This window comes from Gopherus evgoodei, chromosome 4 (assembly GCF_007399415.2).
Source record: "Gopherus evgoodei ecotype Sinaloan lineage chromosome 4, rGopEvg1_v1.p, whole genome shotgun sequence".
In the NCBI taxonomy this organism is placed as follows: domain Eukaryota; kingdom Metazoa; phylum Chordata; order Testudines; family Testudinidae; genus Gopherus; species Gopherus evgoodei.
In genome coordinates this window covers 123,444,737-123,460,961 of record NC_044325.1, presented here as the reverse complement: position 1 = coordinate 123,460,961, position 16,225 = coordinate 123,444,737, and the positions used below count along the sequence as shown (strand labels likewise).

Below are 16,225 nucleotides of genomic sequence, written 5' to 3'. Positions count from 1 at the left end.
GCTCCGGTGGAGCTGCCGCAGTCGTGCCTGCGGATGGTTGGCTCCCGTGGACCTCCCGCAGACACGACTGCGGCAGCTCCGCCGGAGCCACGGAGCACCGGACCCTCCGCAGGCACCACTGCGGCAGCTCCACGGGAGCCGCCTGCCACCCCCTCTGGCAAAACGGTGCCCACCAATTATTCTGGCGCCCTAGGCAATTGCCTAGGCTGCCTAAATGGTAGCGCTGGCCCTGTTCAAAGATAGCACTACCCATAGAGAAAGCTCTCCTAGAACCAGCTAGTACTCTCTTGCAGACCCCACCTCCATTCACCAACATGCAAGAAAGCTCAACATAAATACTACATGCCTGCGACGGACATTGATTCCTTATTTTCCCACCCACAACCCAATTCTACTGTGGTTGATGCAGCAACACACAGAACAAAGCAGCCACGCTACTGGCCCACTCTGGAGGACAAGGACTTCAAATGTCTTGACCTCCTGGACCGCAAGGTTTATACTCTTCTACTTTGCAATTTAGAATTGCAGATTTATTCTACCCTCCTTGCAAGCTATGACCATGACAACTACAACAAGCTCTTTGATTTGCCTCCCATATACCGAAGGACAGGAGAGCGGGCTTCCAGTTAGTCCTCATCGAAGGTCAATTGGTGTCTAGCATGGCACTATAAGCATCCCTGGACGTGTCTGATCCAGCAGCCCGCACCACTGCAGTGGTGATGTGCTGGTCGTCTTGGCTCTCGGCATCCGATATCCCCAAAGATTTGCAATCCAAAGTGGAGAGTCTCTCCTTTAACAAAGATAATCTCTTTTCCCCACAAACAAACAAACAAACCCAATATGAAATCTTTCACACTATGAAAGACTCTACAGCCACTTTCTGCACATTGGGCACTTACTCGTCCCTGCCCAGGAGACAAGGGTATCAACCTTACCAAACGCCCAGCACAGAACAATACCACCAACCCCCGTCTACACCGTATGACACTGGTAAAAACCGCAACAGACCTCTTATATGCAGGCAAACCCAGGCATAACCAACTACTTCCCACCATTGGGTAACAAACAATTTTGAAGCGCTGGTTGGGGGTACATGCAACCACCCGTTGACTCCACCGCCTATTTGCCCATTTGGCTGCCGCCTCCAGACTTTCCACCATGTCTGTCAACAGATCACGCAGGACCGTTGGGTCCTGGAAATAGCTCAGTCAGGTTACTCCATTCCTTTCCTATTTTCCCTGCCTATCCTTTCTCCTTCTCTGTCCCTCTTAGGGACCCCTCTCACGAGCACCTTCTCTGCGTGGAGGTGGCTCATCTTCTCCACCTAGATGCAGTCAAACATGTGCTGATGCAGCACTGGGGGAAGAGGATTCTACTCCCAAAAGAGAGGCTGGGGGTGGAGACCTACATTGGATCTATGCCAACTGAACATGCTTGTATAGGTGCAAAAATTCAAGATGGTCACACTGGGCACAATAATATCCACACTGCACAAGGGGACTGGTTCACAGCTCTCACTCTACAAGATGCCTATTTCCATATATACATTCATCCAACCCAGCAGACATAGTTTTCTGCATAACACTGACTCCGTCACCGAACATATTGGCCTCCCTACATTGGTAGACAAGAGCAGAGAACCTATGCATGGACATTCCCTTCCATCCACACTCCCCAGACTCATGTTAACCATGGTCACTTCCCAGATAGATTACAGAGCGCACTTAGGCAACCACAAGGCACGGGGCCGCTGGCGTCTATTAGAGATGTGTCCGCACATCAATCTCCTGGAACTCTGTGCTCCTCCCTGCCTGACAGCTCGATCTCACTTCCTATGCACAACGGCCATTAAACTATGGAATTGGTGCATACATCATCACATAAAAGTCACCACTTCCTACCTGCCCACGTGTCACAACACTACCGTGGACACACTCAGCAGACAGTTCTCCGAGAAACACGGATGGGAATTACATCCATCAGTACCCCAACAGCTGTCCTCCCACTGGGGCACTCCATTGATAGACCTGTTTGCCACTCCTCAAACTGCAAATGCCATCTATTTTGCTCCAGAACAGGACTCGGAAACACACCTCATTCCTTGGAACAACTCCTTCATGTACGCTTTTCCACTGATTCCACTCATTCACAGGGTTCTACGCAACATCACAGAGGACAAGGCCCGGGTCATACTTTTTGTCCCCAGCTTGGCCCAAGCAGACATGGTATCCTTACCTGCTACGCATGTCCATCCATCCTCCCCATACTCTCCCCGACAGACCACATCTCTTCTCCCAGAACTACAGTCAACTTCTTCATCTGCAGCTCTGTAAACTCCATCCGACGGTGTTGTTCTTTCAAGATTTCAATCCCATGAATTAGCCTGCTCAGAACAGGTCCGACATGTCCTCCTGCACAGTAGAAGAGATTCCACTCCCAAGACTTACCTGCAAAAGTGGAAATGCTTCTCCATCTGGTGCTTCCACAGATGCTTAATACCCCAGACTGCAACCCTCCCTGACATCTTAGACCATCTTTTCAAACTAAAACAGGACACGTTTTCACTCAGTTTTATCACAATACGTCTCGCGGCCCTTACCACCTTCCATGACACGCTGGACAGCTATTCACTTTCACACGCCCCACCATGAAATGCGTCCTCACGGGCCTGCAAAACCTCTACCCTGAGATTCATTCACTAGTAGCCTCCTGGAGTCTCAACCTAGTTCTCTTTGCTCTTATGAAACCTCTTTTTGAGCCCCTGGCCACTTCATCCCTGCTCCACGTGTCCAGGAAAGTGGCTTTCTTGGTTGCCATAACATCAACAAGAAGAATTGGTGAAATAAGCGCCCTGATGTCCTACCCTCCCTACGCCATTTTCTCTAAACACAAGCTTACCATACAAAACCTAGCCCAAATTCCTCTCCAAGGTGGCATCTACCTTCCACCTTAACCAGTCAATACACTTACATGTATTCCATCCCAACCCTCACATGACTCCACAGGAAGCTGCATCACATACCCTCGATGTCTGACAGGCTCGTGCATTCTATCTTGACAGAACTAAACCATTTTGTGAATCCTCTAGGCTTTTGTTTCAAAGGGTGATGCTATCTCTAAGCAAAGACTTTCCAAGTGGATCTCCACCTGCATCAGATCTTGCTATCAGACCCAGAATATTCAACCACCAGAGGGTGTTAGGACTCATTTTATTAGAGCAATGTCAACATCCATTGCCCTCCTCCACAGCTTACCTGTTAAAGACATATGCAAGGTGGCCATGTGGACATTTGAACACACGTATGCCAAACATTATGCTATCGCATGGGATACTACAGCAGACACCATAGTCGGCCATATGGTACTTTCTACCTTTGTTCCTCACACAACTCCAAAATCCCACCAACCATAGTGGGTACTGCTTTACATTCACCTGCAGTCGAGCACCCACAGGGACAGCACTTGAAGAAGAAGAGAAAGTTACTCTCCTTGCAGTAACTGAGGTTCTTCGAGATGTGTGTCCCTATGGGTGCTCCATTCCCCACTCTCCTCCCCTCTACTTTGGAGTATTAGTATGATTTCTCCATGGTAGAGAAGGAACTGAGGAGGGTGCAGGACGCACGCGCTCAGGAAGATTCCAACGAGATGGGAGATACCAACTGAGTGTGTGCGTCCCGACCAGGCACTGCTACCGAAAATCTCCAGTCAACGGTGCCGAGACGCACCATCATCTAGCGTGGAGCACCCATAGGGACACACATCTCGAAGAACCTCAGTTACGGCAAGGTGAGTAACTTTCTCTTCTGCTGAAGCAGGACCCTCTGATTTCTTTGAGGGCTCCGTGTCAGCGTAAGAAGGTATCACGCAGATGCTGCGAAGGAGTTTCTCTAAGCACACACGCTCTTTTCGCATAGACAAGATAGATACAGATCTCTAGAAAAATAAAGCCTGCATGCAAATCCCTCCCTTGCACTCCGAGAACCCTTTGGGTCTTGGACAGACCTTTCCAGAGTTCCTGGTCCTCCCAGTGTCGTCATCCTCCCGTTCAGTGTCAGGTTCTAGTGCTCTCTAAAGATGGCAGTCTGTGAGGGAGCCATCCTTTTGTAAAGCTGCGGTCCCCTTCGACAGGTGACCCCTTCAAGTCCCTTGTCAGGTGATCCATTGCTTGGTTACCAGCACACCTGGAAGGACAGGATATCTGTGAGCTCATTGGTCAAAGTGCTTGCATTTCAATAGGTGATCCTCTGAATTAACAACTCCTGATCTCTCTGCATTGCAGGGATGCCCAGGAGGGAGAGGGGGCAGCAAGTGGGGCAATTTGCCCCAGGCCCCGGGCTCTGCAGGGGCCCCTATGAGAAGGGCTGGGGAGGGAACCTCAGCCAGACTCCACCTCTGCCCCTCTTCCGGAGCCTCAGCGCACCCAGGAGCATCCCTGGAGAGCGCTGCAGTGTGCCTCCAGCAAGGCCTGAGCTCCTTCCCGCTCAGAGCTGCATGGTAAAGGGGTGGGGCTGCGAGCTCCAGGCCGAGCGGCGGGAGCTCAGGCCCCACTGGAGCTCTCAGCCCCACCCCCTTACCATGCAGCTCTGAGCGGGGAGGAGCTCAGGCCTCACCAGAGCCACGCTGCAGCGCTGTTCCAGGACGCTCCTGGATGTGGCGTGCTGAGGCTCCGGATGAGGGGCGAGGCGGGGGTAAGGGGCCGGGGCCTGGGGGAATGGCTAAGGGGCGGGGAGTCCCAGGGACAGTCAGGGCACAAGGAGGGGGGAGAGGTTGGGGGTGGTGGTCAGGGGACAGGGAATGGGGGATTAGATCGTGGGCATTCCATGGGTCTGTCAGGACTCAGCGGGACAGTGGATAGGGGTTGGGACAGTCGGGACAGGGAGCAGGGGTGGTGGTTGCGGGAGTCTCTGGGGGACGGTGAGGGGATAAGGAGCAGGATGGGTCAAGGATTCTGAGGGGGGCGGGCATTCGGGGGGCAGGAAGTGGGTGGGGGTCAGATAGGGGGCAGGGCCAGGCTGTTTGGGAGGCACAGCCTTCCCTACCCTAAAGCTCATTCAGCAGTTTGAGGCGTGCAGAAGAGCCAAGCTGTTAGCTTTTCCATTAGGGCTACCATCCCTTTCACTTCTCAAATGCCAAATTATAGTATATATTTAATTTTAGTGCCATAGGGAGGTTCATGTCAGAGGAGGGTAGCTTCGTTTAAAATTAGGCATTGGGGGAAGGATCACATGAGAAGAGCAATATCCTACACCACCTACCTCCTTCCCAACCCTACCAAGGGAGACCCCCCCCTCCCCTGCATTCCCTGGGGCTTCAGAGGGGTTAATTCAGTGGTTCTCAAACTCTTGTACTGGTGACCCCTTTCACATACCAAACCTCTGAGTTTGACGCCCCTCCTTTATAAATTGAAAACACTTTTTTATATATTTAACACTATTCTAAATGCTGGAGGCAAAGCAGGGTTTGAGGTGGAAGCTGACAGCTCGCGACCCCCAGTAATAACCTGGTGACCCCCTGAGGGGTCCCTACCCCCGGTTTGAGAACCCCTGGGTTAATTTAATTTTAGCACCCTGTGTCCAGTCACATGCATGTGCTATTTTGAGCATTTCAGTTTTCACAACATAGGCTGGAACAAGTTCAAATGCTCAGTTCATGGAGTACGTACATAAGCTACACTACAGACAAACCCACAGTAACCGTCTTGTTTGTGAGGGACCCCACGGAGCCAGTCTCTAGGAAACAGATAAATGCATGGAGGTTAAGTCCATTAATGGCTATTAGCCAGGATGGGTAAGGAATGGTGTCCCTAGCCTCTGTTTGTCAGAGGGTGGAGATGGGTGGCAGGAGAGAGATCGCTTGATCATTACGTTAGGTTCACTGCCTCTGGGGCACTTGGCATTGGCCATTGTCGGTAGACTGGGCTGGATGGACCTTTGGTTTGACCCAGTAAGGCTGTTCTTATGTTCTAAGCTAAATGAACCCAAAGTTATGGAGACAGATGTGAGTCAAGGAAGTGAGCAGAGTATCAGAAACCTAGAAAAATCTCTGACTGGATGAGCTCAGGCGTTTAGTCACAAGTCGAGGTGGTTCAAAAGTTTTGGATTTTTTTTAAGTAGAATTTTTTTAATTGTTTCTTTAAACAGTCAAACACAGCAAGCAGCAAATATTTGGCCACACACTTCTGAAACCCCAAACCATATTCAGGTTTTGGCAGACTAATTTCAGCTTTTCAGTTAAAAAAAACCACAACAAATTTTGAAGGAAAGCAGACATTGTCCGTGTTTTTTTTTCTGCTTTTTAAAAACTCCTAGTTTTCCATCCAAAAAAAGTTTTGATGGAAAATGTTTGTCCAACCCTTTTAATGAGTACCCTTTTAGCACTAGCTGATGCTGAGAACAAGTGATACCTTGTAAAGAAGTTTTCTCAAAACTGGGTTTGTGCCGAGATGCGGAAGGTTTATTTTTCCCAGGGCCACCTGTGGTGGAGGAGCAAGTGGGGCAGTTTGCCCTGGGCCCATCAGAAGCCCTCACGAGAATATAGTATTGTATAGTATTGCAACTTTTTTTATGGAAGGGGCCCCCAAAATTCCTTTGCCCCAGGCCCCTGAATCCTCTGGGTGGCCCTGCTGCATTGTTTGCCCTGTGGCTTGCAATTCCAGGCCAAAATAGAGGCACAAAGACATCAGAGAAGGATGGGTCCTTCTCACAACTGAAGTGACATTTGCAGTGTGCCAGAGAGACAGACAGACATAAGCTAAATCATCACAGGGGCCTCGATTCCTGATGCTACAGCAGTCCAGCTAAATACTAACTCTGCCCCATTTCACCTACATACCAAGGTGTTAATAACTTGTGTGCTGGGAGATACTGGAAGCTTGAACTCTGAACATCCTAATTGTGTTGTTTGAACCTTAGCTGTAATGTAGTGTCAGCCTCCTATTATGCACTGACTAGATCCGATGTGAGCCCTTTGGGAGCCTTGCTAACTGTGAGTGTGGGGCATTCTTCTCATCTGGCTCGCTCAACCCCCTTTCCAAATCATGGGGCCTAAAGCCTCACCACACTGCTGAGTTTATAAAGGAAAAGTAGCTGGAACTCTCCTTACAAACTGGAAATCCCCAGCCATCCCCATGGGACACCTGAGCCTTCTAACAGGCAGGAGATGGGAGGAGAAATACAATCCCAGAATTGCCTGCACAGTTACCCACACCAGTGTAAACTCATTTGGGAGAGGTGGGCTAGGGCCCCAAGTGTGCTGGGGCAGAGGGTAGGCAGGTGGGGATGCTGGACGGGGGGTACCTGCGGCGGGGGTTCTCGCTGGAGGTGGGGAGGCAGTGTCGCTCCCTGTCACCATGGCAGGAAAGCTGGCACAAGCCCAGGACCCAGCGCAAGCTCTCACTCAGCGCTTCCCTGCAGGACCCCCACCCCACAGCTGAGAGCTGGGACCTGGGTGGGCAGGATCAGCTGCTATGGCTTACAGGGGAATGTATCAGTCAGCTGCTGCTGCAAGGGAGGCTCTTTCTGAGCTGCAAAAACCCTGGACATTGCCTGTTGTTTTTCAAATCCTCCCACCCCAGACATAGGGCAGAGGCTCAAAAAAGAGGCTGTGTCCAGGAAACCCCAGCTGTGTGGTAACCCTAGCTTGGGGAAGCAGGGAGAGTTTGAGGGAACATGATGTGATCCGTTGTGGGTGGGTTTGGACTCCCTTGGGACAAGGAGAGGGGAGGGTGGTTGAGTGGGGAGAGAGGGGTGGACTCAGGACAGATTGTGTTTGGCCTTGTACATGGTTCTAATGAATCCATTATATTTTCTTTGAAGATCCTCATCTCCTCCGGACCATGACCCCCGAAAACATGTGCCACATGACCCCACCTTCCCGGCTGGAGCACCCGCCCCCACCTCCTCACCTTCAAGGTCCCCCACAACCCCCACCGCATCCACACCAGCAGCAGCACAACCCCCATTATCCCAGTATGCAGCGGGACATGTTCATGAAGCCTGAGCCACTGATGCCGCCATATGTCATCGGGCAAGGCATGTCCCCTGGTGATCTCCACCACGCCCAGCAGTCACAGATGCTTCACCAGCTCCTGCAGCAGCACGGAGCAGAGTAAGAGCATTGGGAAGGGACAGCAACAACTGAGGGGGATGTTTGGATCCTGCGCGTCTTCGCTGATGTGGGGCTGTTTCCAAGCTATGAGTGTGCAGGGGGGAGTGAGGATGGTGAAGGGGGTGCACTAGTGGGGTGCATTGGACATGGGGGAGGTGCAGGGGTGGGGCATGGTGGTAAGGGAGTGGGGCAGGAAACAGAGGAGGTGCGGGGGTGGGGCATGGTGGTAAGGGGATGGGGGTGGGGCACGGCAGTAAGGGGGCCTTGGGGTGGGGAATGGAGGAGGTACGGGGGTGAGGCATGGTGATAAGGGGCAGTGAAGTGGAGGAGGGGCAGTGGTGAGGCATGGTGGTAAGGGGGTGAGGCAGGGAATGGAGGAGGTGCAGTGGTGGTGGGGGGCGCTATAATGACACTGAAAATAATGGGTCTTCCTATGCTGAGAGTACAAAGTCTTTAATTTTTAAATGTTTGAACTATACATTTGCCCTTACCTGAGTCCCTGCCCCAGCTCCCACAGAGTCATAGAATCTCAGGGTTGGAAGGGACCTCAGGAGGTCATCTAGTTCGACCTCCTGCTCAAAGCAGGACCAATCCTGAGACGCATTTTTGCCCCAGACCCCTAAATGGCCCCCTCAAGGATTGAACTCACGACCCTGGGTTTAGCAGGCCAATGCTCAAACCACTGAACTATCACCCCTCATTTTAACCCCTCCCAGTCCAAATCCTGCTACTGGCTTTGGGGCCCATCTGCCCCCCGCTTTCTGTTCCCTTGGTGGAGATTGAGCAGCTGCCCTGCTTTCCTGCTCGCAGCTCAGGGTTTGTTGTCTTGGTTGTCTCCGCAGCCTCCCAGTTCACCCAGCCAAGAAGAGGAAACACTCAGAGTCGCCCCCTAACACACTCAACGCACAGATGCTCAACGGGATGATAAAGCAGGAGCCAGGTATGGGGTCTGTGCCACTCAACCCTGACAGAGTCCAAACGCCTCCCTGGCACCAGCAGGGGGCACTCTCACCAGGTATGTGCTCTTCATCCCCTTCTCCCCCAACATTACCAAACACCTCCCTGGCACCAGCAGGGGGAGCTCTCCCCAGGTGGGGTGCACGGGAGAGGGGCCTGCAGGACAGAGTGAGAATGGAAGTGTTACCCCAGATAAGCAAGTGAGAGAGTTCCCAGAGCTGATAGCGCAGAGGGTGGACACTCTCCCCTTGGCCCTGGGGTGGGGCACAGGGTGCCCTGATAGCGCAGTCAGGACATGGGTCACGGGCTGAGCAAGCGCAGAGTAGAAGTATCTCCCTTGTACCAGCAGGGGGAGCTCTTGCCTGGTCAGGGACATCACGGAAATGATTTCAGTAAATATTTCCTCATGACTGCAGGGCTAATTCAGGACAATGACAGCTTGAACGGTTCCTACCTGGATCCTAACTACCAGTCTATAAAGTGGCAGCCACATCAGCAGAACAAGTGGGTGATTCTCTACGATGCCAACTACAAGGAGCTGTGAGTAACCTACCGGTCCCCTAGAGATACAGCCACACTCGCGTCTACCCCACCAGCCCTTTGTCCTCCCCTACCCTGGGAGTCGGCGGGGGTGGTGGCAGCCCTGTGCTGGAATCCCTGGGATCCTGCATTGGTCTCCATTATAACCTGCCCAGGGGAAAGTTAATTCTCTGCAAGCGTGAAATGCTAGCCGGCCACAGGAACAGAAGTGTGTGTGAGCGGCTGATTGTATCATCCAGGGCAGGTCTGGCTACCGCCAGTGCTTTACGTTACTCAGAACACATACTTAGCAAGAGCCTGTGATACTAAACCCAGCCCGTCTAAGGGTCTCTTTGGCTCAGAGGGGCCTCTGCCCCCAGCTTCCGGCTCATCCAACTCCCTGGATTTTTAAAATGAACATTAACTCTCCTGTAAAAGCAAGGGATGTATCTCATCAAAAGAGACCCTGGGCAGGAGTGTGGAGAAGTGGGCCGCTGGCCCCCGCTGCCCACAGGCTTGGAGAGAGCTGGGGAGTAGTGACAGAGGGAGTGTGGGGAGAGAAATGCAGAGGGTAAGTTTGCACTGGAGGTGGAATTCGCAGCTCGGGCAGACATACCTAGGCCAGCTCTGATCCAGCCGGCACACTACAAACTGAAGCGTAGCTGCAGCGGTGCGAGCAGCAGGAGGGACTAGCTGCCCAAGTAAGTACCTCGCTTTCAGACGGGGTCGTAGTCAGGGTGGTTAGTTACTTGCGCAGCCATGGTTACGCTGCTACATTCAGTGCACCAGCTGGATCAGAGCTAGCATGGGTAGGTTTGCCTGAGTAGGAAATTACACTTCCAGCTCCAGTGTAAACTTGCCCAGAGAGAGCTGGACAGGGAGTAGGAGGAAGAGAAAGAGAGATGGGGTGGGAAAGGCCAGGAGGCTAGGAGAGAGGGCAGAGATGTGGGGGAAGACCAAGAGGCTGAGGTGGAATTGAGGGGTGCAGAGAAATGTTGCGAGGTGGAGGGAAGGGTTGGGAGGCTGAGGTGGAGGGAACAAGTGTACACAGCTCACAGGGCAAGAAAGATGAATGTTCAGGAAGAAATTGCTGCGAATCCTCCCCACATTCCGGAAAGGTGACTGAAAACTGGCAAGCAGCAGTCTGGATTCCAGGAATGGTTAGTCCCGTAAACACCCCTTACTCCTCCTCAGTTTCCACACCGCCAGTCTCTGTTTTGGGCCCTATTTTGGGGCTCGGGGGAGGGGCTTTGTTGAGCGAGATACCAACTAAAATGAGAGAATGATCAGGCTTCGTCAGAACGACATGCGGAGAAAAGGCCAAGGACTCCTGGCAGGGCCAGCTGCAGGAGCAGGGAAGGGCATGCGACTTGGGGAGGTTGCCTTAGATGGAACAGGCTTGCCACATACTCTGCCAAGTCCCTGACGGGTGTGTAACAACACTGCCTACTGCTGAGGCTGTCAATTAATTAAGCCTGATATTACAGCCGGGCAAAGTGAGGCACAGAGACATGACATGACTTGCCCTCGTTACAGGATGAGCTTGTAGCAGATCTGGGAACAGAATCCAGCTAGCGACAAGGCTATACTTCCTCTCATGCAGAATTAACCTGTCTCTGGAAGGACAAACCTGTTTCGGCCAGTGGCATGTGGGCAGCCAGAGGGGTCACAGAAAGGGAGCAGGCCCAGGCCTCGAGGACTGAAGGGAGAGCCGACCCTTAGAAGGCAGACCCAAGCTGTCTCTCACAGCTCAGCCATTTGGGAAAGCCCCAGCCAGAAGCCCACTGCAGCAGTGCTAGAATGAGAAGCAGGCTTTGACCTCTGCAAAGCTCTTGGAGCTTCTTGTATACCAGCTCCAGAGCTAGATGTGGGGGGAAGATGAGGTACTTTGGTCCAAACTGGAGGAGAATTGCAGCAGAGAGGTGGGTTCGTGTGTGACTGGTTCTGTACTAGGTGTTTCATTCTCCAGAAGAAGCCAGAGAGTATTCAGCTCCAATCTCAGCCCTAGGGAGCCGAATTGTGGGATCAAAGTCTCATCCTTTACTTACTCTTGCCCTTCACGTGAGGTCCAGCAGGGGAGAGTGGGGAGCGAGCGCAGACCTGCAGGAGGCCTGTTTTCATACACCCACAGGAAATTGCTCAGGTTCCCAGCCCCTGGTGTTCACCAGGTGTGTCAATGTGCCGTTGACTGTCTGGTGGAGGAAAGAAGCTCAGTCTCCCAGAGCATTTGGATGACTGAGCTGTCAAAGGCAGCTCTCTCTAGCACAGTGGTCTCCAAACTTTTTGATCGCACACCCCATCAGTAAAAAATTTTTGAGCATGCACCCCCTGCTGCACCAGCTCTACCATTTTTGCCGAAGTGCAAAAAAAAAAAAAAAAAAGGCCACTCGGACTCCCCCCGTCCCGAACTGCCAAAGCAAAAAAGAAAAAGCCGCTCGGACTCACGCTCAAACTGACAAAGCGCCCCCACACACACACACACACAAGAGTTCCTCCTGCCATGCACCCCCAAGGATCCTCTTGTGCACCCCGCTTTGGAGACCACTGCCCTAGTGCATACCTCCACCACATGTGTAAGGATGGAGAACCAGCTTCTACATCAGCAAAGGTTTACCTGGAGCTGAGCTGTGCACAGACATGGCGGTAATATCCTCACTGTAAGAGTCAGTCTTTAATGGGCTTGAGCTGCAGCCTGCTCACAGCCCCTCTGCAGGAGTATTTCCCCGGCTTTTGGGAGTTCTGACTGCTAGGCTGCCACTGTTCTTTTTGCTCTGCTTCAGATGAAGCCAGTCCAGTTGTTCCCAAGCTCCACCAGCAGGATGAAGAGATGAGAATATTCAGTAGATCAGCCTCCACGCCTAGCACAGTCCTTAACTTATCAGAACTTGATTTATTCATTTATTTTTAAGCTGATAAAATGTATCCAACCTGTGGGCATGTGTACAGTGTTTAATGTGGAACTATAACTCGATCTGGCAAAGCCACAATGACCCCCACCCTCCCCATGCACACACTAAACTACTGACCAGCCCACTTTACCTCACACCTCACAGAAGGCAGGAGACAAGAGATGGGTATTGCACTGTGTCCCAAAGACCATCATGCTTGTGGTCCATTGGCCCTGGACATTGAAATCTGATGGGCCGTGGACTGTGGAACTTGTAACAGAGTACATTTGTGCTGACTGAGGATACCTCCTTGTCTGGTTGTGAGGCCTGTATGGAGAAATCTGTTACTGGGCTCTGGTCAGACTCCAACAGGGCTTTGCATATAAATTCACCAGAACTACTGGCTGTCTGAACTGCCTTCATGTACTTTGTCCATCTACTGAACTATGGAAGAGCAGTTCTCGGGACAAACCGTCAAGTACGTTCTCATTGGAACAAATGGGTGTGTGTCCCCAAGCCCTTTGGCTAAGGGTGAACAGACCGTGGATATCTTGCATGACTCACAAAATCCACCTGACAGTAACATTCTGAGGCCAAATTCTGAGTGTTGGTGAGTGGAGCGGAGTAGCAGAAGAGGTTCACCAGTGGCAGCGGTGCCAAGGAGCAGCAACCATTTAGCAATGGGATTTGTCTGCCACTTCTCGCTACAGGAAAATGACCTGGTTTGCATACAGATGTCTGAGCTGCCTGTCAGAGGGGGTCAGGACGTGGCTGTAGGTCTGCTCTGTGCCTTTCCCCTGTGTCATTGCTTTGCAGACTCTTCCTTAGAGAACTATAAAAGCAGCAAAGAATCCTGTGGCACCTTATAGACTAACAGACGTTTTGGAGCATGAGCTTTCGTGGGTGAATACCCACTTCCTCAGATGCATGTAATGGAAATATCCAGGGGCAGGTATATATATGTGTGCTAGCAAGCAAGCTAGAGATAACGAGGTCAGTTCAATCAGGGAGGATGAGGCCCTGTTCTAGCAGTTGAGGTGTGAAAACCAAGAGAGGAGAAACTGGTTCTGTAATTGGCAAGCCATTCACAGTCTTTGTTCAATCCTGAGCTGATGGTGTCAAATTTGCAGATGCAAACATCTCTAGCTTGCTTGCTAGCACACATATATATACCTGCCCCTGGATATTTCCATTACATGCATCTGAGGAAGTGGGTATTCACCCACGAAAGCTCATGCTCCAAAACGTCTGTTAGTCTATAAGGTGCCACAGGATTCTTTGCTGCTTTTACAGATCCAGACTAACACGGCTACCCTCTGATACTTAGAGAACTAGTTGCATTTCAGTTGATGACACCATCTGCTGGGAGGTGGGATTTGAGGACACATGGACTATTTCTCCCTCAAGGACCTGCAGCAGTTGAGGAAGAAAGCGACCAGCATGAAAAAGTGGAAGAACTGTGTCAGTGTTTGTTCCTTTACAGGGCTTTATGCCTTGGATTTTGACCATTGCCATCATCCTGGGATCAGGCTCTAAGCCAGGAACATTCAATCCCAATTAACAGTTGTCTGCTTTATATAGTGAGCCGGAAGCCAGCAGTGCCAGTCATCTGCTGGTTGTCGTGAACTTGGTAGAAGCATTGAGGGGGTGGGGAGTCATCTTCCATGAGCCATTCCAGTGCTTTCCTGGCAGTAGTCTACCAGGCTGGTTACTCTGGATGTCTCTCTGCTGCTCCAATCCTGTGAGCTGGGGTTCATCTTGGAACAAGACTTTTCTGTTGGCCATTGCCTTGGCTAGATGAGTGGGGGAGCTCGGTGCAGGCCAGCTCTGCTGTTGGACAGGATACTGATATTCAGCTGTGCTGAGACTAGGCAGCTCCTCTGCTTCTAAAGGGCCTCAAGCTTCAGGTGGATTTTGAGATGAACATGGTAACTATTAGTCTGTAGATTCCTCCAGGCAGAGCTGTATCATCATCAGGTGGATGCCACTGCGACTATCCCAGCAGGACTGAGTCCCTTTGTAGCAGGCTAAAAACAAACTCTGTCAATCAAATAGGGGCACCATGTCTCAGAACCTGAGTCAGCTGAATCAGGCTTCCGGGGCTATAAAATGGCAGTGTAGTCATTTGGGTTCGGGCTGGTGCCTGAGCTCTTAGACCCTCCCCATTTGTGATGTCTCAGAGCCTGGGCTCCAGCCTGAGTCTGAAGGTCTGCACTGAAATTTTATAGCCCCACACCCCGAGCCTTCCACGAGCCCAAGTCAGCTGACCCAGGCCAGCCGTGGCTGTGCTTCACATCTTTTATCACATGTAGACATATCATTAGAGATCTGAATTACTCCACTCTGTTTAAAAGACCACTTTTCCCTTTTTAATGAAGCAAGGTTGCTTAAGTTTAGGGTGGCCAGTGTGAAGGGCAGGGGACTTCCCATTTTAATGGAGCATATTGTAAAGGGCCAAGTGTCCCTGATTTGGGAGGAATGGGTGAAACGGATTGGTGTCCTGGATTTGGATGGAGGTGCTTGAGAAATGTATGTCTCAGCTTGAAGGGCCTGTCTCTCTGAGTTAGGTGGGATGGGCTGAGGGATGGGCCAGTGTCTCTGATTTATTTTATTGCTAATAGATTTACATATTTAATCTTGGCTTATCACACCCATCTTGTAGTATCAAACCCACTGAACCTTCAAAAGGGTTAGCTGGTTTCCAACAACAAAGCTGAGGAGGTTTGGAACAAGGCAGTTGGTTAATTTACTCAGGGGAAAAGGGGTAATTCATCTATTTGACAGGGTATGTTGATGAATCCCAGACGCCCTGCTCTCCTCCCCTCTCCTGTTTGTTTACAGTTTGAGGTGAGGCAGCTGGCCAGGGGCAGCCTGGAGCTGAACGGAAACCTTTTTCTGCTGAGGCCAGTGCATCCATGCTCTGGCCTGGAAGCAGAGCTGGTGTGTTCCTCCAGTTACTCTTCCCATTGTACTGGTTGGCTCTCCCCAGGCCTCCATCCTGTGGAGTCAGCTGGAGCTCACTGCCTTGAGCTTTGCTTGGGCTCTAGACAGTAGAGTCCCCACTGCTAGGTGATGTGTCTTAGGTGACCTCACCTGCGCAGATGACACTGTATATCTCAGAATAATCCCTCCTAGCTGGCTACCAATGGCAGGATAATCTCCGGTAAATCCCAGTTGGCCATTGATTGATCACTGAGATTTTGGTAGTCACATTACATGTCGAGAGTGTGTCTCTCTTGAGTGGATGCCATAGTTTGAGCAGGTCTCTGTGGTGGGATTAGTGGAATAGGTGTTGGATGGATGCTGTGTGATTTGATTCAGACTGTGGAGGTTGGCTGAAGGTCCTGCTATGCTGTTTAGCAGCAGATTCCTGTCCCTTAGCCGGGCATTTATACTCGGGAAGAGGAGAAATCAGAAAGCTTATCAAATGTTCTTTAGACATTTAACTCTTGTGAATAGAAGATAAGTACAGAGAGAGAGGAGGGAGGACAGATATGGAGAGAAAATGTTTGGAAAGGGAAAGAAACTGATTGTATGTAATGACCCCATTCCTGCCTTTGACGCTCCATTTGTTCTCAGCCACAAATACAATTAAATATTTCCTACGTCCTTCTTTCTCCTCTCTGTCTCTATAACACCTTTCCTTACACCCCTTCTCCTTTCCTCCTCTTTTCATCTTAAGTGTGGCTGGGTTCTCCTTGTAACTTGCTGGTTCCTTTGAGTCTCAATGTCAGACACTGGCTTTGGGGAGTTCA

General features: G+C 51.2%; 1 protein-coding gene across 4 annotated transcripts in view; it reads left to right on the top strand.

The window, feature by feature from the left end:
- MYRF (myelin regulatory factor) overlaps positions 1-16,225 on the top strand; it is a 121,095-nt gene that overhangs the window by 66,519 nt on the left and 38,351 nt on the right. For 2 of the 4 annotated variants that reach the window (XM_030560841.1, XM_030560840.1), the window contains exons 5-7: positions 7,815-8,106; positions 8,949-9,046; positions 9,480-9,603. In XM_030560841.1, coding sequence (XP_030416701.1) covers positions 7,815-8,106; positions 8,949-9,046; positions 9,480-9,603 — 514 coding nt within the window. Of the gene's footprint in view, positions 1-7,814; positions 8,107-8,948; positions 9,122-9,479; positions 9,604-16,225 lie in introns of all 4 variants that reach the window. The other 2 variants (XM_030560839.1, XM_030560837.1) reach the window with 1 other exon arrangement.